At 52.6% G+C, this 26,426-nt stretch overlaps 1 protein-coding gene across 2 annotated transcripts; it reads left to right on the top strand.

Annotated features, from left to right (window-relative positions):
- On the top strand, nt 1-25,471 carry LOC104674161 (myosin-6). Of its 2 annotated transcripts, none has more exons than XM_010378417.2 (38): nt 1-33; nt 373-585; nt 1,835-1,978; nt 2,227-2,383; nt 2,479-2,506; nt 2,772-2,883; nt 3,189-3,281; nt 3,800-3,863; nt 4,108-4,206; nt 4,753-4,856; nt 4,951-5,089; nt 6,608-6,876; nt 7,161-7,331; nt 8,538-8,847; nt 9,863-9,933; nt 10,219-10,306; nt 10,396-10,513; nt 10,660-10,783; nt 11,054-11,190; nt 13,155-13,410; nt 13,574-13,816; nt 13,964-14,140; nt 14,425-14,570; nt 14,830-14,920; nt 17,029-17,418; nt 17,747-17,873; nt 17,961-18,079; nt 18,414-18,610; nt 19,132-19,315; nt 19,552-19,717; nt 19,822-19,946; nt 20,852-21,160; nt 21,351-21,554; nt 22,439-22,564; nt 22,768-23,043; nt 24,158-24,253; nt 24,891-25,025; nt 25,390-25,471. In XM_010378417.2, exons 2-38 carry the CDS (start codon nt 385-387, stop codon nt 25,411-25,413), a joined length of 5,820 nt encoding a protein of 1,939 aa, XP_010376719.2. In that variant the 5' UTR covers nt 1-33; nt 373-384; the 3' UTR covers nt 25,414-25,471. The 2 variants fall into 2 exon arrangements, with proteins under 2 accessions (XP_010376719.2, XP_030786090.1); XM_030930230.1 differs by lacking the exon at nt 1-33 and adding an exon at nt 103-252.
- Nucleotides 25,472-26,426: the final 955 nt, after the last annotated feature.

The raw sequence follows: 26,426 nt of genomic DNA on the forward strand, positions 1-26,426 counted from the left end.
ATTCTTCAGGATTCTCCGTGAAGGGATAACCAGGTGAGAACTGCCCCCATTTTCTCTGCAGAGAGCAGGGCACGCTTCTCCTGAGAACCAGATTGCTGCACCAGGGTTCTGCTGTCCCACGCACTCAGCATCACCCCTCAGCAAACTCCAGCCGATGTCACCCCAGGCAAACCCCTTGCAGAGATTGTCCTTCAGCATCACCTCAGAGAGCAAGAGAAGCAGAGCCCTGAGTCGGGGAGGGTGCAATAGCAGGTGCCTCTCCCAGGGTGGAGGAGAGGAGCAGGCACAGGGAGGGGGGCTGCAGAGGGCAAAGTCATTCGCTGGAGCCTGGGCCCCCTCAGGAGTAACACAGCCCTCCTGTCTCTGACCCAGAGGAGCACCAAGATGACTGATGCCCAGATGGCTGACTTTGGGGCAGCGGCCCAGTACCTCCGCAAGTCAGAGAAGGAGCGTCTAGAGGCCCAGACCCGGCCCTTTGACATTCGCACTGAGTGCTTCGTGCCAGACGACAAGGAAGAGTTTGTCAAAGCCAAGATTGTGTCCCGGGAGGGGGGCAAGGTCACTGCTGAAACCGAGAATGGGAAGGTGAGTGGGGCATGGCGCCAGGGCGGAAGGGAAGGAGGTCTGGGAAAGAAGATGCAGAGGTGGAGCCACTCGCAGTGGGAGCTGAGAGGGCTGGAGAAAAACCAAGGCCAGTGGGGATGCCAGGACATGCTCCTTTGAGGAGCCCAGAATCTGATCCCTCTCAAATTGACGTAAGCAGGTGCAACAGGTGCCACCCAGGGCCATGTGCCCCTTGCCAGAGAGGATGCTGAGGGAGAAGGACCTCAGTGTTCATCTCAGAGGGTCTTGTAGAGAAAGAAGAAAGAGGGCACAAGCACAACATTAAATGATGCCCCTTCTTGCACTTGTATCCCTCTTCCCTGTGCCTCAGTTTCCTCCATGGGTCCACTTTCTTAAATTCTGTTCACCCAAATCAGGAGTAAATTCTTAGACCCAGATGAACACAAAGATCAGGAACTTTTGAGCTGAGCACTCCATCCTTGACTGGCACTCAGAAGCTGCTGGTCCCTGGTTTGCTCATGCCAGCCAAGAGAATCACCCCTGGTTACCAGCTGCGGCTCAGGGCTGTGTGTCTCATGAACTTGTTGACTGAATGTTACAACCCATTAAAGTGTAGAATAACAGGCCACAATCCCCTGAGGCTTTTGACTCTGATCCCAGCTCTGCCACCCGCTAGTCACTGTGCAGGCAAATCATTTAGTCATTTAGAGCCACGGATTTCTCCACTATAAAAAACGCTGGAATACCTATTGGCAGGATCTGGTGACATCAGAGCATGGCAAACTGCTGCCAATCAAACCACACCAACAGTGATGGATGGGGAGTGTGGAGTAGATGGGTGAACTGCTTTTCCAGCAGGGGTGAAGGTTTGCCCTGAGCAACAGATACCCTAGAGCACTGCCCGCGGGAGACAGTCTTGGGGTCAGCATAAGGTGTGCAGAGATCTGAGAGCTGCCAGTCTCCAGGTCTGCCCCAAGATCCTTGGAACATAGGGACTGAAGAGTGATGGTCATGGGCACAGGTGTCCCCAGGATGGTCTGGGCATCAGGCAAGAGAAAGGTATCCTAGGACAGTCTCTAGGATGGGAGATACAGTGGGAAGGGACATTATCTGGGGAAAGTGTCCCAGGGGACATAGAGGGTAGGGGCTGGGGCACTGGTCAGAGCAAGGAGAGCAAGGCTGTGTCCTGGAAGGAGGTCAGTGGGCAATGCTGGCAAGGGTCCCGGAGGGAGTGTGGTCACTCATCCTCCTGCCTATGTGCCCCCTCCAGACGGTGACTGTGAAGGAGGACCAGGTGTTGCAGCAGAACCCACCCAAGTTCGATAAGATCGAGGACATGGCCATGCTGACCTTCCTGCACGAGCCCGCAGTGCTTTTCAACCTCAAAGAGCGCTACGCAGCCTGGATGATATATGTGAGTGGCTCCTGCACACTGCAGAGACTTCCTGTCCTGCATGGAGGCCAAAATAAGCCAGGGAGGCTCTCCCAAGGAAAGGGGGAGGACTCTCCCAGGGGACCCAAGTCCCCTTCCCCACTCTACCCCTAGTCAGTCACAGGAGGAGTAGAGCCAGCTGAAGTGAACAGGGACTTGCCTGGCTGCCACCACAGCCTGTCCCAGGTTCTCCCCACCAACCTCATGACCAGCCTTGTCTCCTGCTCCAGACCTACTCGGGCCTCTTCTGTGTCACCGTCAACCCCTACAAGTGGCTGCCGGTGTACAATGCTGAGGTGGTGGCCGCCTACCGGGGCAAGAAGAGGAGTGAGGCCCCGCCCCACATCTTCTCCATCTCTGACAACGCCTATCAGTACATGCTGACGGGTGAGCCTGGTGGCCCCTGGCCTCTGCCCCTCCTCCCGGACACCCACCCAGACCCTCAGCCCTCACCCCATTGCTTCTCCTCTTTTTTCTTCCAGATCGGGAGAACCAGTCCATCCTCATCACGTGAGCTAGTGCCATCCTCCCACAGAAGGGACTGGGCTGGGGGCATACAGGTTGATGCCCGGGGTGTAGCTGGGAGGAGAGGTTTAAGGCTGGGATTGCAGGGAGCATGGGGCACTGAGCTCTCATTAGAGGGGTGCCAGAGCAATGAACCATGACAGGCATATCCTGCCGAGTGCTGGGCTCTGATGGCCAGGCTGGGAAGGGAAGCATGCTGTATGGAGAACAGTAGGAATTCTGAGTTTTGATTGGTTCCTGTGGCCCCCAGGGGAGAATCCGGGGCGGGGAAGACTGTGAACACCAAGCGTGTCATCCAGTACTTTGCCAGCATTGCAGCCATAGGTGACCGTGGCAAGAAGGACAATGCCAATGCGAACAAGGTGCCATGGGGGCCACAGGCTCGGCAGAACAGGGGTTGGGGGGCAGGTTGACCCGAGTTACCTGTGACGTGGTGGGGACAGCCACACTGAGCTGGGCTTCTGATGGTCAGCCCAGTGTGGAAGACCTTCCTGACAGGAGACACTCACCCTGAGGTCTGGGTAGGATCCTACGGAGTTGCAGACCCACCAGAGGTTCACCCAGCCCCCCACCTCCATTCCTCAGGGCCAAGGCAGCCTCCCTGCCTTCTCACCACTGCCTGGAGGTGGATGGAGGATGAACCCTTGTGGTTCTGCTCCTTTCATAGGGCACACTGGAGGACCAGATCATCCAGGCCAACCCCGCTCTGGAGGCCTTCGGCAACGCCAAGACTGTCCGGAACGACAACTCCTCCCGCTTCGTGAGTGCCTTTGACCACTCCCAATGGCCTCATCCATCCTTGACAAGAAAAAGGGGGTGCTGTTTTGCCACACCCAGTTGATTGTACTGTATCTGGCTTTGGGATATCAACATGCACATGTTGGTGGGAAGAGAGCTTAGGCTTTGAAGCCAAAGGCCTGACTTTCCACTTGCTCAGCAAGTCCTCACACCTCTCTGAGCCCTAGTTCCTTCACCTGTGAAACAGGGGGACTAATATTCACCCTGCAGATTACTGGGAGGATTAGGTGAGATCATATGAGGGGTACGAGCAGGTGGCATTCCATGTGCATTCCCCTCTGGGCCGAGGTTCCACTAGGAGGTCCCTGCACATTGTGTGAGGGTGGCATCCTCTGCCCGGCTTCACTTATACTCAACTGAGACACCAAAGAGGTTGTTTACATTTCCAGAACCATCCAGGACTTCTGGGCTGAATAGAAGTCCAGGATTTCATTCTGTCCTTCCCACCAGTTCCCTCACGCTGTCCCATTCATCCCCCAGGGGAAATTCATTAGGATCCACTTTGGGGCCACTGGAAAACTGGCTTCTGCGGACATAGAGACCTGTGAGTACCAGCAGGGAGGCTGCCACCCTCCAGGTCCCCCTCTGCCTTCTCTCCCTGCCTGGTGGCCAGTCTTATCATTCCTGCCATCTCCTGTCTTTGTCTGCATTTGCCTCTGGGCTTTAGGATCCTTTTTGTTTAAGCCACATCTTCTCGCCTGTGGGTAACCCCTGCCCCCATGGCCACCTTCTTCTGGCTCTACTCTCTTTCCTTCCTCACCTGCCTTCTTCCCCTCCGCCCACCTCAGACCTGCTGGAGAAGTCCCGGGTGATCTTCCAGCTGAAAGCTGAGAGAAACTACCACATCTTCTACCAGATTCTGTCCAACAAGAAGCCAGAGTTGCTGGGTGAGCCTGCCTGCCACCCCCCACCCACTGCTGTCCCTGCTGCCCTCCCCAAAGCCAGCTGTGTGCAGGGCAGGGCCCTCCTGCTCCCCACTGTGCCCCCATCTTGTGGCTCACTTCCCTCCTCCCTCTGCTCACTCCTCCAGCTCTGTCTCCCTTCCCGCCCAAGATCACCTGAATCTCCTCTCGCCTCCTTGAGCAGTCACACACCTCACTCCTTCTCCACCCTTCTCCCCACTCCTCCCTCGGCTTGTTTTTTGCCTTCTCTTTATTTGCCTCCCTATCTCCCATGTGTCACTCCCCTGCCACCCTCCCTCCTCCTTGTTATTGGAGCCCCTGCCAGGGCCCCTCTTCTACCCTTTCACTTCCTCTGGGTTCACTCTTGGTCCTTGCTGACTTCTCTTCTCTCCCTGCTCCCTGTCCTCCCCTCCTCCATTCTCCCCGTCCCTTACCCCTCCTTGCCCCCTCCCTCCCTTTCCCAACTCTCCCTGCCTCTTCCCTGCCCTCCACCTGCCCCCTTGCCCCTGCCCCGCCCCTTGCCTGGTGCAGACATGCTGCTGGTCACCAACAACCCCTACGACTATGCCTTCGTGTCTCAGGGAGAGGTGTCTGTGGCCTCCATCGATGACTCCGAGGAGCTCATGGCCACCGATGTGAGTGAGGGGGCTGCTGCGGCCGTTTAAGGGCCCCCAGGAGCTCCTGGGGCCACCGCTCCAACTCCTCTCTTTGCTGCTCGCTCTGTTCCAGAGTGCCTTTGACGTGCTGGGCTTCACTTCAGAGGAGAAAGCTGGCGTCTACAAGCTGACGGGAGCCATCATGCACTACGGGAACATGAAGTTCAAGCAGAAGCAGCGGGAGGAGCAGGCAGAGCCAGACGGCACTGAAGGTGGCAGGGGCAAGCAGGCAGCACTGGGAAGGACAGAGGTGCTGACCAGGCTCTCCAAGGGACTCAGATCCTAGAGAATCTGAGGCTTGTGAGGCAGCGGGGTGTGTTGAGGGATGGTGAGGGACAGGGACGTGGGAGAGGTGGGCAGACAGAAAGTCCACCACAATCCCACCAATTCCTCAACCTCCTGCACTCACCAGAACTGAGGTGGGGATTTTTCCTCCATGCCCAAGACTCGCCCAGCTCCAGGAAGTACAGCCCCTGAGCTCTGCACATCACCATCACTAATGCAGGGCCTTTGCTCCTCAGCCCTTGGGTAAGCCCCTGGTGGGCTCATACCATGTTCTATTTGGGAAGCAGTGGGCCAGGGGTCAGGACACAGCCCAGGGCATTGGTGCATCAGTTTCCTCCTCAGTGAAATGGATCAACGATCTTTACTTACTCCTCTGGTGGCTACTGTGAGGTCCTTTGAGAAAATGTGAAGGTGCAAACAGTGTTAGACAGGTGCCCAAGAACATTCCTTCCTACCTTCAGGGACCCGTCTCCAAGTCTGCCCAGATCAAAATGTCAACCTGAGGTTCATGATAACATACCAACAGTTATTACAACATTCTTGAAATTACACCAAATAACTCCTCTAAATAGAGAAATCCCCATGTTAGGTGGCACATTTGGAAGGCTGGGGGTGGGAGTGTGGTGCTGTCTGATATACTCTTGGGGGTCTTGCTCTCCCAGCCAGTCAGATTTGGTGACATGTGGATGGAGAGGACAGCATGGCCAGTCCAGGGCTAAACATTGGGGTAGAGAACGAAGGAGACAGGGAGCAGAGGACATCTAGCCCCTCAGCCACATCCCTGCCCTGGAGAGGTGAGGGACACAGTGAAGGTGGGGATATGCCCACAGCAGTGCTTGCGAAAGACCTGGCCCAGAGATGCCGGAGATGTAGAGAGAGAGAGAGCTGAGAAGAGCCAGTTGTGGCAAGAGACCATGGGCTGGATAAGGGGGCCTGGGCTCCAGCCTGACTCAGGCACACATTGGTTGAGCAACCACAGCAAGCCCTGTGCTCTTCCAGGCCTTGATTTCTTCCTCTTTAAGGAGAAGAAATTGGACCTGATGCTTCCTAAAGTCTTGGCCCCAGGACAGAGAAGGAGGCTCACTCATTGAAAATGCTCACTCAGGCCAGGTGCAGTGGCTCACGCCTGTAATCCCAGCACTTTTTGAGGCCAAGGTGGGCAGATCACTTGAGGTCAGGAGTTTGAGACCAGCCTGGGCAACATGGTGAAACTCTGTCTCTACTACCAATACAAAAATTAGCCTGGCGTAGTGGCTCACATCTGTAGCCCCAGCTACTCGGGAGGCTGAGGCAGGAGAATTGCTTGAACCCAGGAGGTGGAGGCTGTCGTGAGCCAAGATTGTGCCACTGCACTCCAGCCTGGGTGACGGAGCAAGACTCTATCTTTAAAAAGAAAAAGAAAGAAAGAAAGAAAGTGCTCACTTACTCCTTTCCTTCTCATCAAGATGCTGACAAGTCGGCCTACCTCATGGGGCTGAACTCAGCCGACCTCCTCAAAGGGCTGTGCCACCCTCGGGTGAAAGTGGGCAACGAGTACGTCACCAAGGGGCAGAGCGTGCAGCAGGTGTACTACTCCATCGGGGCACTGGCCAAGGCAGTGTATGAGAAGATGTTCAACTGGATGGTGACACGCATCAACGCCACCCTGGAGACCAAGCAGCCACGCCAGTACTTCATAGGAGTCCTGGACATCGCTGGCTTCGAGATCTTTGATGTGAGTTGGGACCCCTGGGAGGGGGACAACAATCACTTGCTCACTCCCACATTCAACAGCCTTTTGCTGAGAGTCAGTTGTGGACCAGACACAGGAAGGCAGTGGGGACTGTGTGGTGACAGAGGTAGTCATTGTCCCTGTCTTCAGGGGAAGCCCTCCTCCACTGCCCTGACATGGAGGGGACCAGCCACGCCCTGCTGGGCTCGGACACAGCACACGGGCACAGCCCCAATGGCCACTCACACCCACTTCCTGACTGCTCCCACCCCTCATGCCCCCTGCAGTTCAACAGCTTTGAGCAGCTCTGCATCAACTTCACCAACGAGAAGCTGCAGCAGTTCTTCAACCACCACATGTTCGTGCTGGAGCAGGAGGAATACAAGAAGGAGGGCATCGAGTGGACATTCATTGACTTTGGCATGGACCTGCAGGCCTGCATCGACCTCATCGAGAAGGTGCCTCCTTGGCCTCACCACCTATGTTCCCTCCTCTGCCATCCAAAGTGGCAGCCGAGTCACTTCTACACCCAAGAAACTAGAGTCCCAAGAATCCCAGGCCTTTCTCCAGGCCCAGCTTCTCCCCACTGTGAAGTCATGGGCATAAACAGGATGATCCCCTCCCCGTCCTTCCTTTTCCAGGAACTTGCACTTTATGTCCCTGTGTGGTGGTCCCCTCAGTGTCTTAAGAGTGAGATGTGGTGAAGGAGAGGCCCCTGGCCCCTCTGACTGCCCATGACAAGCGTCATTCATGGAAAGATCCTAGGCTGAAATTAGAGATGTTTGCCTCCCACGACCTTCCTGTTGGTTGACAAATAAGCTAGTCTCCAGCTCTCTTGCCTATGGGCATTCCTGAGAAGAGACAAGGCCACAGGCGGAAGGACCTGTGGGCTGGGTCTGACTTGCTCTCAGGAAAGCTCTGCTCTTTGTCAGCACAGGCCAGAGCCAGGAGTGTCTGATCCACACCCAGCCCAGCCACAGCCTTCAGAAAATGGGAGCTTCCCCACATATTTTGGGTCATTATCCAGATTCTTAACCAGAGTTCTCATCTTTCAGAGCCCTCAGAATCCCATAAAACTGTGTGTGACAAAAGCATGTGTACATTCATACGTGTGTGCATGTGCATGTGTGTGTACGTGTGTTTGTGTGTACATGTGTTTTTCTGGAGATAGTTTTTAGTTTCAACAAATTCTTAAAAGGATTCCTGACCCCAAGAAAAGTCAAGAACTACCACATTTTCGGAAGTGCAGAGTGTGGTGAACAACCTGGATCCTTCTACCTAACCCTTGAAGAATTGCTACTGGTGTCATATAGACAGAGCCTGGCCCAGTGCCTTTGACACACATCTGTCCCTGCCCTCCTGCCTCTGGGGCAGTGAGCCATCAGAGAGAAGAGGCTGTGCTGTGAGGTGCTGTAGGCCTTGTGGAGGGTGATTAGGAGTGCATGGCTCTTTGTTGTATCCACTGGGCAGAAAGAGGGAGGAAGGGGCTCTTTTAATTCCAGGAATATTGGATTCCTGTTTTGGGCTAAGAGGTACCAGCACAGCCCCTCTTCAGCAGGCCAGTGCTACTGGCTCTAGAGTCCTTTTTCTGTCAGGGTGTGGGACTGTGGAAGCCTGGGAGCGTGCTCAGTGATTCTCTCTTTGCCTCTTCACCCTGCCCTCAGCCCATGGGCATCATGTCCATCCTGGAGGAGGAGTGCATGTTCCCCAAGGCCACCGACATGACTTTCAAGGCCAAGCTGTACGACAACCACTTAGGCAAGTCCAACAATTTCCAGAAGCCACGCAACATCAAGGGGAAGCAGGAAGCCCACTTCTCCCTGATCCATTATGCCGGCACCGTGGACTACAACATCCTGGGCTGGCTGGAAAAAAACAAGGATCCTCTCAACGAGACTGTTGTGGCCCTGTACCAGAAGTCCTCCCTCAAGCTCATGGCCACTCTCTTCTCCTCCTATGCATCTGCCGATGTTGGTAAGTGGGCAGCCCTTGCGCTGGGCCTGGGGACTTCTGAAGACACAAAGGGCCAGGGTCCTGATGCTTCAAAGCACATGACTCCAGAGGCAAGCACAGGGGAGCCCATGAGTCAAGCCACCTCCTGGCTCACCTCACCACCATCCATCTGGGCTTCTGTAGCACCTGCCGTTCTCTGCTTTGTGTTATGGGTGTTGATATAGCTGTCTCATGTTTCATCAAGATTGGGAGTAACTGGAAATCAGTGAGGGTGGCGCATGCATCCCTGTACCATGCCCAGCAGGGAGTGATGCATGTGGGAGTTCTCAACAAACATTGAGAGGACACTGAACAAAGGAGCCTCCAGTTCAGAAAAGGAAGAGAAAGGATGTGGCTTGAAATGAAGAAGATAAAGTGTAAGAAGAAAAGTAGAGGCTGGGCACAGTGGCTCACACCTATAATCCTAGCACTTTGGGAGGCCGAGGCAGGTGGATCACAAGGTCAGGAGTTCGAGACCAGTCTGGTCAACATGGTGAAACCCCCTGTCTACTAAAAATACAAAAATTAGCCTGGCGTGGTGGCGCATGTCTGTAGTCCCAGTCACTCGGGAGGCTGAGACAGGAGAGCTACTTGAACCCGGGCAGCAGAGGTTGCAGTGAGCCAAGATTGCGCCACTGTACTCCAGTGTGGACGACAGAGTAAGACTCTGTCTCAAAAAAAAAAAAGAAGAAGAAAAGTAGAATGTGGAAAGATATAAGAAGGAAGGGTAAGTCTAGAAGAGGGAGGGCTAAGGGCACTGATGTATGTCAGTGCCTACTATGGGCAAGCGCCAGTGAGCTGCCCCAGAGGCGTGGTCTTATCTAATCCTCTTTACAACTTTGGGAAGTTGTTACTGTTATCCTTATGGTAAACTGAATCTTGGAGAATTCCTTACCCAAAGTCTCAGAGCTACCAAGCTAGCAGCGGAGCTCTGCCTCTGCTCAAGGTCTCCTCTCTTTTCCAGCTCCTGTTCATTATTCCTCCTCTCATTATTTAGGGGACAGTGGTAAAAGCAAAGGAGGCAAGAAAAAGGGCTCATCCTTCCAGACGGTGTCAGCTCTCCACCGGGTAAGAAGGGCCCAGGGGTGCCAGGACACTTGGTGGAATGGCCCAGCCCAGAGTCTTCTGGCTGCATCACCTATTCTGATGCTTGAGTTTAATGAGGAAAGAAGCTAGAGCTACGTAGTCATTTTTTGGTGTGTAGATTCCACACAAGCCTAAACTCACATCATAAATTATGTGCCAGCCCCTGTTCCTTTGATGATTCTGGTGGAGAGTGTCTAGGAACCAGGATTTAAGGGCCTAAGAGATGGTCCTTGTGGCTCCTAACTCCCCACCTTCATCTGCTTCCAGGAAAATCTGAACAAGCTGATGACCAACCTGAGGACCACCCATCCTCACTTTGTGCGTTGCATCATCCCCAATGAGCGGAAGGCTCCAGGTGAGCCAGGAGAAGGCCTTAGTCTGGGGAGGACGGCTGCCATCCACTTTATGCTAAGGCTGACCCTTTTCCCTTCCCTCCTGCCACAGGGGTGATGGACAATCCTTTGGTTATGCACCAGCTGCGCTGCAATGGCGTGCTGGAGGGCATTCGCATCTGCAGGAAGGGCTTCCCCAACCGCATCCTCTACGGGGATTTCCGGCAGAGGTGGGTATGAGGGCGCCCCAGAGCTTAGAGAACAGGGAAGCCAGGGCTACTCTGGTGGGAATGAGAGGCTGCAGGTGGCTCTGGAATTCTGTGGGCAGAGCAGATCACTGCAGAGCATGGGTGACTCTGGGCACTTCCTTCCTCAGGTATCGCATCTTGAACCCAGCGGCCATCCCTGAGGGACAGTTCATTGACAGCAGGAAGGGATCAGAGAAGCTGCTCAGCTCCCTGGACATTGACCACAACCAGTACAAGTTTGGCCACACCAAGGTGAGTCTAGAGCCCCATTGGGTGGTTGCAGGGCAGGTGGCCATGTTGAGTGGAGCAGAGAGGAGTTTAGGAGGCAGAACCCTAATTCTGGCTTCCTTATCAACAACCCAGGCTTCACTCCGGTCTTGTTTGTCTAATTTTTATTCTCCCTTCTAGAAGGCATGGGATGATGGGTCACCTGGGAGCTCATCCAGGGTCTTCCACCCTCTTCTTCCACCCAGGTGCTCCCCTCTGAGGCTGCGGCCTATTGCATCTACCCTTTGCCTGCAGGTGTTCTTCAAAGCAGGGCTGCTGGGGCTGCTGGAGGAGATGCGGGATGAGAGACTGAGCCGCATCATCACACGCATGCAGGCCCAAGCCCGGGGCCAGCTCATGCGCATTGAGTTTAAGAAGATAGTGGAACGCAGGTGAGACAGCAGGAAAAGGGAGGCATGCACTAGAGATATAGAGGCATATCTGCAATGTCAACTAGGTGTGGGTCAGGAGACCTGGGTTCAGACCTACCATCTGGCCTGGGAAAGTTACTTTACCACTTCGAATCCCATTGCAAATTCCTCTTTTTCTTTTTTTTTTCTTTTTTTTTTTTTTTGAGACGGAGTCTTACTCTGTCGCCCTGGCTGGAGTGCAGTGGCCGGATCTCAGCTCACTGCAAGCTCCACCTCCCGGGTTTACGCCATTCTCCTGCCTCAGCCTCCGGAGTAGCTGGGACTACAGGCGCCCGCCACCTCGCTTGGCTAGTTTTTTTTTTTTTTTTTTTTTTTTTTGTATTTTTAGTAGAGACGGGGTTTCACCATGTTAGCCAGGATGGTCTCGATCTCCTGACCTCGTGATCCGCCCATCTCGGCCTCCCAAAGTGCTGGGATTACAGGCTTGAGCCACCGCACCCAGCCTCTTCTTCTTTTTTTTAAGAAAATTCTCTATAGTAAAATGCAAATTAAGAACCAATGAACTACCATTTTAAAACACTAGACTTTGCTTGCTCAGATGGTCTACAAATTTTAAAAAATGAAAGAAATAAGTAGATAATAAAATGAAATAAAAAATAATTTTAAAAAGTTTTAAAAATCACTAGACTGACAAAAATTAAGAAGCCTGATCCACTGCTTACAGATGTGTAAATCAGTGCAACTTCCTAAGAAAACTGTTTATCACTATCTTTTAAAGTTGAACAGCTGCATACTTCTCCATTCCACTCCTGAGTACATTCCTATAGAGAAACTCTTATACATGTACACCATGACATGAAAAATAATCTTTTTAGCAGCATTGGTCATAATAGCAAAAATCTTAAAACAACTTGAATTTCCATCCACAGGGGAATGGGTAAATAGTATTATAGTCATTCAGTGGAACATTATAAAACGGTGAAAAGAATTGAACTCCAACTACATGGTACAATATGTTTGAACATTAAAGCATATTGTTAGTAAACAGAGGCAAATCTTGGAAGGATACATACAGTATGATGTAATTTTTATAAAGCTCATAAATAATCAAAACCAGCCATTCACTGTTTAAAGATACATACATACGGCTCGGCACAGTGGCTTACGCCTGTAACCCCAGCACTTTGGGAGGCTAAGGCAGGTGGATCACCTGAGGTCAAGAGTTAGAGACCAGCCTGGCCAACGCGGTGAAACCCCGTCTCTACTAAAATTACAAAAATTAGCTGGGCATGGTGGCAGACACCTGTAATTCCAGCTACTGAGGAGCTGAGGCAGGAGAATTGCTTGAACCTAGATGGCAGAGGTTGCAGTGAGCCGAGATTGTGCCATTGCACTCCAGCCTGGGCAACAAGAGTGAAACTCCATCCCAAAATAAATAAAATTAAATTAATAAAGATACATACATATGCGGTTACAGCAATTTTCAAAAAAGCAAGGAAAGGAAAAATAAGATTCAAAGTAGCGGCTGCTCCTGGTGGGGTAACAGGGGTGTAGGAAGGAATGCACAGGTAGATCAATGGCTGGTAACATTCCAGCTCTTGTTTGGGTGGTAGGTTCATGAATAGTCATTTTGCTTTCATGCTTCATAACTTACATACTTATTATAGACATTCTTATACGTAAACCCCTACATGATTTTTAACATATTTGAAGTTCTTATGAGAATCGAAAAACTGAACAGAGTAGACATTCTGTAAGTGGTAGTTTCCATTACCACTACTATCCCAGCTGGGAGGATATAAACTGCCCTTTCATCAAATTGATTAATGAATATTTATCAGGCAACTCCATGTTCAGTGTAGTGATGTTGGAGGTGGGTGTGCACAGGAAGGAAGTCTACATGCCTACGAACTTGCTTAGTAGGTCCCACGATTGGGAAGCTCTCTTTTATAGTGCCCCACCCTGCCTCCACGTTTTCTTGTCAGGGATGCCCTGTTGGTAATCCAGTGGAACATTCGGGCCTTCATGGGGGTTAAGAATTGGCCCTGGATGAAGCTCTACTTCAAGATCAAGCCGCTGCTGAAGAGCGCAGAGACAGAGAAGGAGATGGCCACCATGAAGGAGGAGTTCGGGCGCATCAAAGAGACACTGGAGAAGTCCGAGGCTCGCCGCAAGGAGCTGGAGGAGAAGATGGTGTCCCTGCTGCAGGAGAAGAACGACCTGCAGCTCCAAGTGCAGGCGGTGAGGCCACATGATTATCACTTCAGCCCTCGCCTCCCCTCCCCTAGATTATAGCCCATCTCACAACCAGGTGCTGGGAGTCTAGGAGCGCCAGCTCTTTTTAAGACCCTAGGTCTCCTCTCTTTAACTAAACATCAGCTTCCTCCCTGTTCTCTTCTCCCAGGAACAAGACAACCTCAATGATGCTGAGGAGCGCTGCGACCAGCTGATCAAAAACAAGATTCAGCTGGAGGCCAAAGTGAAGGAGATGAATGAGAGACTGGAGGACGAGGAGGAGATGAACGCGGAGCTCACTGCCAAGAAGCGCAAGCTGGAAGACGAGTGCTCGGAACTCAAGAAGGACATCGATGACCTGGAGCTGACACTGGCCAAGGTGGAGAAGGAGAAGCATGCAACAGAGAACAAGGTGAGGGCAGCTCCCTCTGGCTTCAGCCCAGGTCTCCTCAAGACCCCCAGACTAGAGCGTGGTCCTGTTCCTTGGCGTGGAAGTCCCCATAGATGTCTCCAGGCTGGTGATCTTTGACCCTAAAGGGGATGGGTTTTTGGTCGGCAGGTGAAGAACCTAACAGAGGAGATGGCTGGGCTAGATGAGATCATCGCTAAGCTGACCAAGGAGAAGAAAGCTCTACAAGAGGCCCATCAGCAGGCCCTGGATGACCTTCAGGTTGAGGAGGACAAGGTCAACACCCTGTCCAAGTCTAAGGTCAAGCTGGAGCAGCAGGTGGATGACGTGAGTAGTAAGAACCATGCTCCTGCTCTCAGAGCAAGATTTTGCAGGCAATACCAATGGCCCAGAAAGTCCTGATCCCTAGAATCGACTTCTATGGCCCTTGGAGCTTTTTTACTCTCTGTAGTTCCTCACTAGAGTAGGTCTCTGAATCCTTTGTGCTTGCAGGATTTCTCTACTGGTTTGACTTCCAATCCCACTGGACTTCAAGTTTAGAGGGAGGCAAAAAAGCATACACTGTGGATGTCATATTTTCCACACTTTGCTTATTTTCTTCTCTTCATTAGCTGGAGGGATCCCTGGAGCAAGAGAAGAAGGTGCGCATGGACCTGGAGCGAGCGAAGCGGAAACTGGAGGGCGACCTGAAGCTGACACAGGAGAGCATCATGGACCTGGAAAATGATAAACTGCAGCTGGAAGAAAAGCTCAAGAAGTAGGAGACTGTGGTGGCCAGGAGGGGCTAATGGAGGTGTCTGACCTGGTAGATAGAATGCAGGGTGCTGCACCTCCACTGCCCACAGTTGCCTTGGGCACAATGGGAATGAGGTCAATCATAGCCCTCTTCCTCCACTCTCTGGGCTGGCCTGGGGAGGGGGAGGTACTGATTTTGGTGTACTAAAGCCAAGAAGAGAATGAGCACCAGAGGAAGGAAGGCTATTTGTCACTCCCCCACCCCCACCCTTCTCCTGCAGGAAGGAGTTTGAAATTAATCAGCAGAACAGTAAGATTGAGGATGAGCAGGCACTGGCCCTTCAGCTACAGAAGAAACTGAAGGAAAATCAGGTGACTTTTTTTCCCCAGTGCAGGAAAGTGAGAGCTCAATAGCCCTGAGGTGACTGAGGCTGCAGGAGCTGCTTAGGGTTCTACACAGTATCTGAAACTCTAGGCAGCCTCATAGATCCAACCATCCCTGACTTACAGGCACTCAGGAACACTAGCCTTCCTCTGTGGAGCAAGAATACATTGTGTTAGCAAAACTGTTTGAGAAGGGAGACTCATACCTACTAAAGGGCTTCTCCTTTTGAGATCTGCTCTGCCTCAGGGACTTTCTACTCTAAGACAAATGATAGAGCTCTATTCTCCTCTAACCCTTCCTCTGGTAGTTCTGCCCTCTGAATGTGGGGTGAGAAAAAAAAGCTTCAAGGACCACCTTCCTGTGAGCTGCTCTGTTCACATTCTTCCTGATACTAACCCAGCCACTAACCCAGGCTGAGTCCCCATAGGGCACTCATGATAAGAGCCAATTCCTACAACCTTGAGCAAGTCACTTACCCTGCCTGATCCTCAGATTCTCTTCTCACCTGTAAAATGACACTGACAATACCTACCACACAGGACCAGAGGGGATAATGTATTTGAAACCACTTTGTCAACTAGGAAATTCTATACAGGCATCATATTAATATAGCCCAATTTAGAGAAGTCAGCCAACCACTAGCCTAAGAAGGTATTGTTTTGTCTTCTCCATGGCCTTCTCATTCCTCTGCAGGTCAAGATTAAGTGAACAGCAGTCTCCCTTAGCTTTAATGAACCTCAAACCTCAATATGTTTTTAGTATCGGGTTTGTCAGAAGAGCCCTGAAGTCCACTGTCATCCCCATTTTAGAGCTACAGAAGCTGCATGGCCAGGACTTGACATAGTGACCCCAAGGGCAACAGGAACTCAGCTACTGGGGCAGGACCTTGTCCTCTCACTTTGGGGCAGACTGTGGCTGGTAGAAAGAGGTAGACTCCCCTCTGCACTTGAGGCCCATGGCCCAGGCTGCAAGTAATGTATGAACATAATTCCACTCCTCTGGGCCTGCACAGGGATTGGCCCACCTTCATTAATAATTTGCCCTCCCATCTTCTTGGATGCTCCTTCTGGGTTTTAGCTAGAATGTCGGGCCATCCTCAGGTTCTTCTACCCCAGGTCTGGGCAACTTCTTTGGCCTCTTGGACTCAGAATAACAGTCCTGTTAATCTCATCAGGTCTTGGCAATAGGCTATGGCTCCTCCTTCATCCCCAAGATCTTGCTCAGAAGTCCCACCTTCTCCATCCTGGGAGCAGAGGGACGGTGGTCCTCTCTGCTGCTCCTAGGACTCATCCATGAACAGTCCTTTAAAGCTGTCCATAACCCCAGGTGAAGGGATTCCCAGTGAACCCCCGTTTTGCTCCTGGCTAACCAGACAACAGATCAAAATGGTAGATAGGATATTCTCCCAATTTAGCCAAGACCAAGGCTAAGGCCAGAAAAGTGAGGTAAGGGCATTTAAAGAGGATGAGGAGATGAGGTGAAGAGGAGAGTAGCCTGCTAGCACTTTCCTGGCCTGGAAGGGAGCAATTGTCTTGAAACCCAGCCCTGGGTATAAACACAGCAAGCCTGGGAGAGCAAGGAATATGGTTGATTGGACTTTGTGGTTAACTTGGAGAATTGCAAAGGTATTTGATTGTTTTGAGGCATATTGTCACAAATATTTGTAAAATACAAGCACTCACTTTCCCGTCTTATGGATAGCAGAACAGAGCCTAGTGAATCTGGGGACTCTGAACTTCTTGACCTCACAGGATCCCAGGATTCCCCTTCAAACACAGATTCTCAGTATTCAGGGCTGCAGATGCTCAGACTGGGTCTGAGATGCCCTGGGGAGCATCAACCAAATTCCTATTCATGGCCTATGCATTATAGGATGTTCAGCAGCATCCCTGGCCTCTGTCCTCTAGATGCCAGTAGCAAGCCCCACCAAGTCATGACAATCAGACATTGCCAACCATTCCCTGGGGCAAAAAATTGCCCCTGGTTGAGAACCACTGCTTGAGAGGGACGTGAGTTCCTGGTAGCCTTTTAGAGCCGGGGGGATTCCAGTGGAGGGGTCCAGGCAATGGGTCTGAACCCTTTGTGTCTGACCCAGGCGCGCATCGAGGAGCTGGAGGAGGAACTGGAGGCGGAGCGCACCACCAGGGCTAAGGTGGAGAAGCTGCGCTCAGACCTGTCCCGGGAGCTGGAGGAGATCAGCGAGCGGCTGGAAGAAGCCGGCGGGGCCACGTCAGTGCAGATCGAGATGAACAAGAAGCGCGAGGCCGAGTTCCAGAAGATGCGGCGGGACCTGGAGGAGGCCACGCTGCAGCACGAGGCCACGGCCACCGCCCTGCGCAAGAAGCACGCCGACAGCGTGGCAGAGCTGGGCGAGCAGATCGACAACCTGCAGCGGGTGAAGCAGAAGCTGGAGAAGGAGAAGAGCGAGTTCAAGCTGGAGCTGGACGACGTCACCTCCAACATGGAGCAGATCATCAAGGCCAAGGCAGGCTCTGCTCGGCCTCCCCTCTCCCTCTCCCCTGCACAGGGGCACCTCCCCCACGCCTTCTCTCTGTCCAACATCTCCCTTGTCATTCTCATTCCCTTCATCACCCTTTGGTCTCTCTTCCTCTCTCTCCTGCCCCTCTCTGGCTCTCCTCTCCCTATCTCATGTTCCTCCTTTCTTTAATTCAAGTACCTCTTCAGACTGCGCCCTCCCACACCTTCTGTGTCCCCCTCCTGCCCTCTGACGTTCCCCATCTCTGACCCTCTCTTCCTTCCTCTGGTCAGCTCAGCCCCTCCCACACTCACCTTTCCTGTCTTGCTTCCTGAAGGCAAACCTGGAGAAAGTTTCTCGGACGCTGGAGGACCAGGCCAACGAGTACCGCGTGAAGCTAGAAGAGGCCCAACGCTCCCTGAACGACTTCACCACCCAGCGAGCCAAGCTGCAGACTGAGAATGGTGGGTGCCTCTAACCAGCCCTGCACCTGCCTACGGCACGACATGACTTGTGGAATGGCCCACGAGCCCCTCTCATTTCACCTCCAGGAGAGTTGGCCCGGCAGCTAGAGGAAAAGGAGGCGCTAATCTCGCAGCTGACCCGGGGGAAGCTCTCCTATACCCAACAAATGGAGGACCTCAAAAGGCAGCTGGAGGAGGAGGGCAAGGTGAGGCCCAGTGGGGAGGTGGGCAGGCTTGACGGCAGCCCTGGGGCAATTCACCTCAATGCCAGAAATGGAGCCTGGAGCTGGAGAGAGTCCTCTGCATGGGAAAGACCCTCCAGTCTAGGTTCTGCCCTGCAGCTAAACATCATTTAATGTGTCTTTCCTTATTCTTAAGGGGATGGGGTGAGCAGACTGGAAAACTCCTCAGACAGTGAGGTTTCACATCAGCCCACGTGGTGAATAAAGCTGGGCTTGGTTGAAGTACTAGACAAGAAGAGAATCTAGAGAATGGGGCACAGGGAGTCCCTCCCACCTCCTGGTGCCCACCCCTCCCCAGGCAAAGAACGCCCTGGCCCATGCACTGCAGTCGGCCCGGCATGACTGCGACCTGCTGCGGGAGCAATACGAGGAGGAGACGGAGGCCAAGGCTGAGCTGCAGCGCGTCCTGTCCAAGGCCAACTCAGAGGTGGCCCAGTGGAGGACCAAGTATGAGACGGACGCTATCCAACGGACCGAGGAGCTCGAGGAAGCCAAGTGAGCTCCAGATACCCCCTTAACCTGACTCTCGGAGAGGAAGGGGCGAGAGGACCTGGGGTGGGGACCGGCAGAGTGGTCATGGGAAGAAAGTGGAAGAGACAGGAGGAACTCAGAGGGCAACAGAAGTGCTTAGAAGAAAGCCTGAACTCTTTACTCTGTGAACTCTGGCTGGCCCTGACCCGCTTCCTGTGACAGGCGAGCTTTTGGCCCGGGTTATACCTGATGCTCACGTATAAGACGAGCAAAAAGCTTGTTGGTCAGAGGAGCTACCGTCGATCAGCCTGTGTGGGGGGCGAGGGCAGGGGGCACTGACGCCCAGATACCACTGCAGGTAGGGAGGATGCCTGGGCAGCCCGGGCTGGCGGACTCTGTTCCAGGCACGAGCAGGCTCAGCTCCTGCTAGGCTGGACTTAACGGCGTCTCAAGGAGATACAGGGAGGGGGTGGGAGGAGGTCCATCCAAGGCTCCACTGTTGCCCAGCAGAGTCACACACACACCCTCCACCCTCACCTGGGCAGAAAGAAGCTGGCCCAGCGGCTGCAGGATGCCGAGGAGGCCGTGGAGGCTGTTAATGCCAAGTGCTCCTCGCTGGAGAAGACCAAGCACCGGCTACAGAATGAGATTGAGGACCTGATGGTGGACGTGGAGCGCTCCAATGCTGCTGCTGCAGCCCTGGACAAGAAGCAGAGGAACTTCGACAAGGTGGGCCCTGGGTGAGGGCTGCAGCCAGCATGCAGGGCAAGGGGGCGTGAGGGGTTCAGTGCAAGGCCAGAGCCATCCTCCTTGGAGGTTGGGGAGGAGGGCAGGGCTGAGCCCAGGCTCAGGGCCAGGGACAGATCTTGGACATGGGGCTGAGGCTGGGGGCTGGGGCACTGGGAAGCAGGAGGGCTGGGGGGCTAAGGCTGGGGGGCTGAAGAGTGAGCATTGTCCCCGGGCAGATCCTGGCCGAGTGGAAGCAGAAGTATGAGGAGTCGCAGTCGGAGCTGGAGTCCTCGCAGAAGGAGGCTCGCTCCCTCAGCACAGAGCTCTTTAAGCTCAAGAACGCCTATGAGGAGTCCCTGGAGCACCTGGAGACCTTCAAGAGGGAGAACAAGAACCTTCAGGGTGTGCTGGGGGTCCAAGAGGCCAGAGATGAACTGGTGGGAGGGAGGGTCATGCGGGGGCAGGGGGAACACAGGCTTTGAGCTTTCTGGCCCTCTGGTCCCCAGAGGAAATCTCGGACCTTACTGAGCAGCTAGGAGAAGGAGGAAAGAATGTGCATGAGCTGGAGAAGGTCCGCAAACAGCTGGAGGTCGAGAAGCTGGAGCTGCAGTCAGCCCTGGAGGAGGCAGAGGTGAGGGCTGACAGCTCCCAGCACCCCAACCCTGGTCTGCCACTGTCTCCCACGTCTCCCTTACCTGCAGGTGACCTTGAACCCAAGACAAAATCTATTCATTCCATATTCTTTGTTCAACGTTATCTACCCACTATTCACTAACCATGACTACCTCCAAAGCCAAGGTCTGCACAAAGGAAAATGTCAGTCTGATTAGACGCCAAAGGTTTTTGTTTCTTATCAGGTTTCAAAAGTTGGAATCTGGCCATGATAATAACCACTTAAACAGTGGGTGGGAGTGTGGGCTCCAGAGTCAAACAGGCCTGAGTTGGAACACAGCTTGAGGACTTTCACTGTGTCATTGAGCAAAATCTTTAATCACTCTCTGCCTCAGTTTTCTCATCTGTAAAATGGAATTAATTGCACATACCTCATACAATTTTACACATGATTATTATAAAGATTAAGGGAAGTAACACATTTAAGCACTTAATATATATTAGCTATTGTTACTCTTCATTTGTATGCACCTGGGAATAGCCCTGAGTTTTCCTGGCTTCTAACTTTTCTCAGGAAAGGGTGAGGGACCTGGAAAACAAAGATAAAATTTTGAATTTGTGGTTATAAAAATTCCTCTCTTTTCTGTAATACTTTAGACAGGTCAGGAATTTATGCAGTGTTAGTGCTGGAGGGTATGGCAATTGTGAGGTCCAGACCCTTTCCTTGACAGAGGAAGCCCAGGGAGTCCAGCACTTTCTCCCCAATAGCACCATGGTGGGCATGGATGCAGATCCCACCTCCCCATCTCTCCTCAGCTCTTCTTCTCTGGGCCATAGTTCTGGCTGACACCCTGTATCTTCTCATCCTCTCTCCCAACCCTACCCTGTTCCCTGTCTGCCTGCCCTCGCCCCACCCCTTCCCAGGCCTCCCTGGAGCATGAGGAGGGCAAGATCCTCCGGGCCCAGTTAGAGTTCAACCAGATCAAGGCAGAGATCGAGCGGAAGCTGGCAGAGAAGGACGAGGAGATGGAACAGGCCAAGCGCAATCACCAGCGGGTGGTGGACTCGCTGCAGACTTCCCTGGACGCAGAGGCACGCAGCCGCAACGAGGCCCTGAGGGTGAAGAAGAAGATGGAAGGAGACCTCAATGAGATGGAGATCCAGCTCAGCCACGCCAACCGCATGGCCGCCGAGGCCCAGAAGCAAGTCAAGAGCTTGCAGAGCTTGCTGAAGGTACACGGGGACAGGACGTCCCCTCACTCAGAGGGGACTGGCCTCCACGTGGCCTGAAGAAGCAGTGGTGTCTCGATACAGGCACTAGATTCCTCTTGCCCCTAGGTTACTGCAGGGACCTCTGAGAGATGCCCTCAGTGAAGGGCACCAAGGCTGGCTCCCCGCTCATGCCCACTCTCGTGATCCTTAGGACACCCAGATCCAGCTGGATGACGCAGTCCGCGCCAACGACGATCTAAAGGAGAACATCGCCATTGTGGAGCGGCGCAACAACCTGCTGCAGGCTGAGCTGGAGGAGCTGCGTGCCATGGTGGAGCAGACAGAGCGGTCTCGGAAGCTGGCAGAGCAGGAGCTGATTGAGACCAGCGAGCGGGTGCAGCTGCTGCATTCCCAGGTGAGAGGGTCAGGAGCCACCTTGTGGAAACCTGCTGAGTGCAGAGCCCAGTACATCTAGAAAAGCCAGATGTTCTAAGTGAGCACATCTAACCAGGGTCAGAAATCATTTCCTCTCTTAGGCCAACTCTCATCTATGGTGGCTGCAGAACCATTGTATTGAGAAAGCCGTCTCTGCTTAGAAGCTAAGAGTGTCATGATTGATTGCTGATACCTGCCAAAGTCACAAATCTGGGAGTAGTGGAACGGATCCTGTTATTTGATATTCTTGAACTAAAGGACAGCCTCCAGCTTGTTCTGTAAAGAGGAGAGTTTGGGAGTTTAAAGAAGCATAACTGCATCTCTTGCAAACCAAGCTGGATAGAACACCATTTTTCTGCAGTCCCACCCACCCACACTGTTTTCAGTTGTACTCTGCAATGAGACTTTGTGCCCACCTTTTACAGTGCCCTGTGGAGTTTTGTTCTTTAGTATGTGTGAGAATGACATCATCCGCTTACCTCATCCCCTCTTCCTTACCCCACTACATTCTTGGTATAGCTGTAAACATCTCTGGAATATTGTCCTGGTAGAAAGTTGTTTCCATTTTCCTTGGAATATTGGCATGCTCCTACAAAAACATGTTTCTAAAGAGCTCCAGGGTATTACTGCAGACCTTTTGCTATTTGAAGTCTTTTTTCAGAATTTAGTAATCTTAGATATAATGTCTAGAATGTATCCACTTTCACAGGAAAAGGGAAAGCAGGTACAAAACAAGGAATAGTCTAAAAGCAGGCTTGTTGTTATTTAAAAAATGACCACCTTTAATTCTCTCTGGAGAAAGGGTATGAAATCAGGTAACAAAGTGCGGTATATGTTTGATCATTTTTCTCTCTCCATGTCTAGAACACCAGCCTCATCAACCAGAAGAAGAAGATGGAGTCAGACCTGACCCAACTCCAGTCGGAAGTGGAGGAGGCGGTACAGGAGTGCAGGAATGCCGAGGAGAAGGCCAAGAAGGCCATCACGGATGTAAGTGACCGCCCACCTTTTGCCTCCCCTAAAGACACAAACAAGGCCCTGGGTTCAGGCCAGGCCAGGCCGCTGTGCTGTAACACTAAGCCAACTCTGCAGTTCTGAGGGTTTGAGGGCCTGATGGGAGAAAGGAGATCCTCGGGGGACAAAAGGCCCTGGCCCTGGGCCCATGTTCCTTGCCACCTCTCTCCTGCACACAGGCCGCCATGATGGCAGAGGAGCTGAAGAAGGAGCAGGACACCAGCGCCCACCTGGAGCGCATGAAGAAGAACATGGAGCAGACTATTAAAGACCTGCAGCACCGGCTGGACGAGGCGGAGCAGATCGCCCTCAAGGGCGGCAAGAAGCAGCTGCAGAAGCTAGAAGCGCGAGTGCGGGAGCTGGAGAATGAGCTGGAGGCCGAGCAGAAGCGCAACTCAGAGTCGGTGAAGGGCATGAGGAAGAGCGAGCGGCGCATCAAGGAGCTCACCTACCAGGTGCGGCGGGGGGCCAGAGGCCAGGAGTACATGTGGAAGTGGCTTCTCTGGCCCCACTGCCCCACCCACACAAGGCTCCTGTTACCTCCTCCTTGAGATGCTGTCGGTAGATTTAACTTTCTTCTCACGCTCTGCAGTCAGTTTGACTTGAGTCTATGAGTTTTTCCAGCAAATGAAGAATCTAATTCTACTTCCTGAAAACTCTTCTAACTAGCCTTTCCCCAGGTTTTTTTTTTTTTAAATAACTCAAAGTGCTACCATGAAGACTTCAGAACAGTCCAAAGAATCTTTCCACCTTCAACTGTGGGGATGAGTCAGGCGAGGGGAAAAGACCTGGAAATCTTCCATGGAACTTCTGGCACACAAAGAGAAGGCCACAGAGAAAGAGGACCCCAGAATGTTTTAAGACCTCCATTTGCATAGCTCAGAGTTGTGCCCATGGCCCGTTATTTTCAGCGTACCTGGGAAGAAAAGTCCAAGAAGACAAGGGTGTCAGTCCATTTGATAGATGGATACCAGAGGCACAAGAAAGAGGTTACAGATACAGAACCACAGAGTGATTTGTGGACAGAAGTAGAAATGGCATCCTGGCACATACAATGATAAAGAGATAGGAATGATCGAGTGATGTTGGAGCCAGTGATCCTGATGCCTGAATTCTGGTCCAGTACAATATATTAGAATGTAGAATAATCTGGATTATGATAATACCCCCTTCTTTCTGCATTCCTCATTATTCCTCTTCTGGTCAAGAACTGCTGGCCAAGAGAACCTATGTAGGTCCAGGTTGGAGCTTTATCCACCAGATTGGAGCTGGATCAGATCTGATGCTTTTATATTACCACTTTAGGGAATTCCATAGGTTCTGAGCCCCTGCCCCAATTCTAGCTTTAAGACTTCAGCCTTCATTGCTTTGTGGATCCTTGACTGACAACCCTGCATTGCCCCTTTGACCTGCAATGGAGTCAGAGAATCTTCCCCACCACATCCCCACCTGGATCATTGCAGGGAGGGGCAGCAAAGGCAAAGGGAGAAGAGTAAAATGATGGAGGAGGGAAAGGTGATTGCATTTGCTCCCCCTCCAAACTGGCTTCTCCCACCCTCCTACCCCTAGACAGAGGAAGACAAAAAGAACCTGCTGCGGCTGCAGGACCTGGTGGACAAGCTGCAACTGAAGGTCAAGGCCTACAAGCGCCAGGCCGAGGAGGCGGTGAGTTCAGAGTTTTCTTCCCTTTCTCATCAACACACGTACTATATGTGAGAACCAATGCATGTCTCCCCCAGAGGAGCCTGGTCAAAGAGTTTGCTGTAAGCTGTAACTCTCAAACATTTATTGTACACATCTGGTATGCTCAGAGCCATCAGGTGTTCTGAATTAACAAAGGCACCACCTACAAGCTGCTTACAATTCAGACACCATAACCCAACAGAAGGCTAGTGCAGGACATGGGGCAGCCAAAGCTGAAGGCAGGAAGGTGACAGTGGAATTGGGCCTGGAAGGGGACCCAGCTAGGCACAGGGCAGTGGGGAAGACATCTGGGTGTATGTGAGTTGCTGATGAGCATGCGTGCACAGGAACAGGTGCAGCAAAACAGGATTCTGAAGGGTCCCAGATCGGGCAGCATGGGATTTGTCTTGGGCAGTGGATGGCCGTGAAGGACTCTGAGTGCTGGATATGTTTGAGGAGAGCGCAAGGCAGATGCAGGATACCCTTGGAAAGGCTGTTGCAGGAATATGCATGAGGCATGGGTGCCTCAGGGACAGGGAGCTGGAACCTCAGGTTGAGAGGCTGAGAATCCCACAGCCCATCTCCAGCTCATTCACCCATCCCCATTGTCCCACCACAGGAGGAGCAAGCCAACACCAACCTGTCCAAGTTCCGCAAGGTGCAGCACGAGCTGGATGAGGCAGAGGAGCGGGCAGACATTGCTGAGTCCCAGGTCAACAAACTTCGAGCCAAGAGCCGAGACATTGGCGCCAAGGTGGGTCCCTTCCCTGGGCTTCACTAGTCACTTCCACATTAGCATGACCCCTGATTTGGGTGCCCCTCAGAATGGGCACTGCTTGCCCTATATGTAGGCAGTTCTGGGGGTCCCACAGCTCACATAACCTGAGAATCCACTCTCCTGCTCAAAACAGCCCCCCACTGACTAGAACTTCTGCAGAGATCCCCAGTTCCATCCCCCTAAACTACAAGTGCCTCTAACTTGAGACCACAAGATCCCTGGGGCCCTGCCTCTTCCTCCAAGGGCATCTCCCTTAGGCCTCTGAAAGCCCCAGGGATTTGTCCCCACACACTTCTCCCTCTTGCCAGTTCCCCACTCACACCTCTTATCCTTGTTGCAGCAAAAAATGCATGACGAGGAGTGACACTGCCTCAGGAACCTCACTCTTGCCAACCTATAATAAATATGAGTGCCAAACTCTGCCTGAGCCCATCTGTCCTTCCTGCCAGCTGTCCATCCTGGATCAAGGCAGTAGGGGGCCTGAGAGGAGGGAGGCCCCCAGCCCCTGTGTCAGAGCTGCCAGAGCCAAGGCGTCTCATATCCACAAGGAAAGAGACCGAGGTGCAGAGGAGTGAGGTGTTCTGCCTGAGGTGGACAACCGTGAGTCCCAGTTCTGCTCAGTCAACCACACAAAGGCGGAGAGGGAGAAATTTCAAAAGTGGAGAAAACGATGGCATCAAAATGTTGAGCCAGTCCTAGATGGTAGGAGATAGAATTTTGGTGCTGAAGTTGAAGCCACTCTCCACCTACCCCACCCCTGAGGCTGCAACGATTAAAGGTATCCTAGGACCCCCTTTCTTTCTGAAATGAATTTTCCACTGATGCCAGAAAAAGCTCAGAGCTGGCTGAGAATTAAGGTATGGGAAAGGAGATGGGAGAGATTCCATTCTAGTCAGTACCTAGGAAGTAACTCCCAGGGAGCCCCCTCCCTGTCTTCCCCAGGGGTCTCCCCCTGTCTCCTGTGATTCAGCACCTCACTGTGAGGGCATCTTGAGACTCTGGGGCCAATCAACACTGAGCCCAAACCAATATGCCATGAGGACCAAGCCTGGGCATTGCTCATTTCATGTTAGTTCTCACACAGACACAGATAACACAGGTGCCTGTACAAGGAAACACTGTGGTCACATTTCTGCTCTCTCTAAGCTCCTACTGGGGACAGTCTGGCCTGGGTCACACAGCTGCTTGTGGGAGAGGACTGGTCCTGACCCCATTCTGCACAAAGCAAATCCCCACTCCCCACTGGGCTTTGCAACCAGGCTCTGCTAACCACCTCCTTAACCCTTCACCTGGCACCCTATGTCCCTGACTCCCCAAGTGGAGCCTCTTCTATCCCTCCTCTGAGACCATGAGAATGGACTGTGCATAAAGCCCTGA

This window comes from Rhinopithecus roxellana, chromosome 5 (assembly GCF_007565055.1).
Source record: "Rhinopithecus roxellana isolate Shanxi Qingling chromosome 5, ASM756505v1, whole genome shotgun sequence".
NCBI classification, from domain to species: Eukaryota; Metazoa; Chordata; class Mammalia; order Primates; family Cercopithecidae; genus Rhinopithecus; species Rhinopithecus roxellana.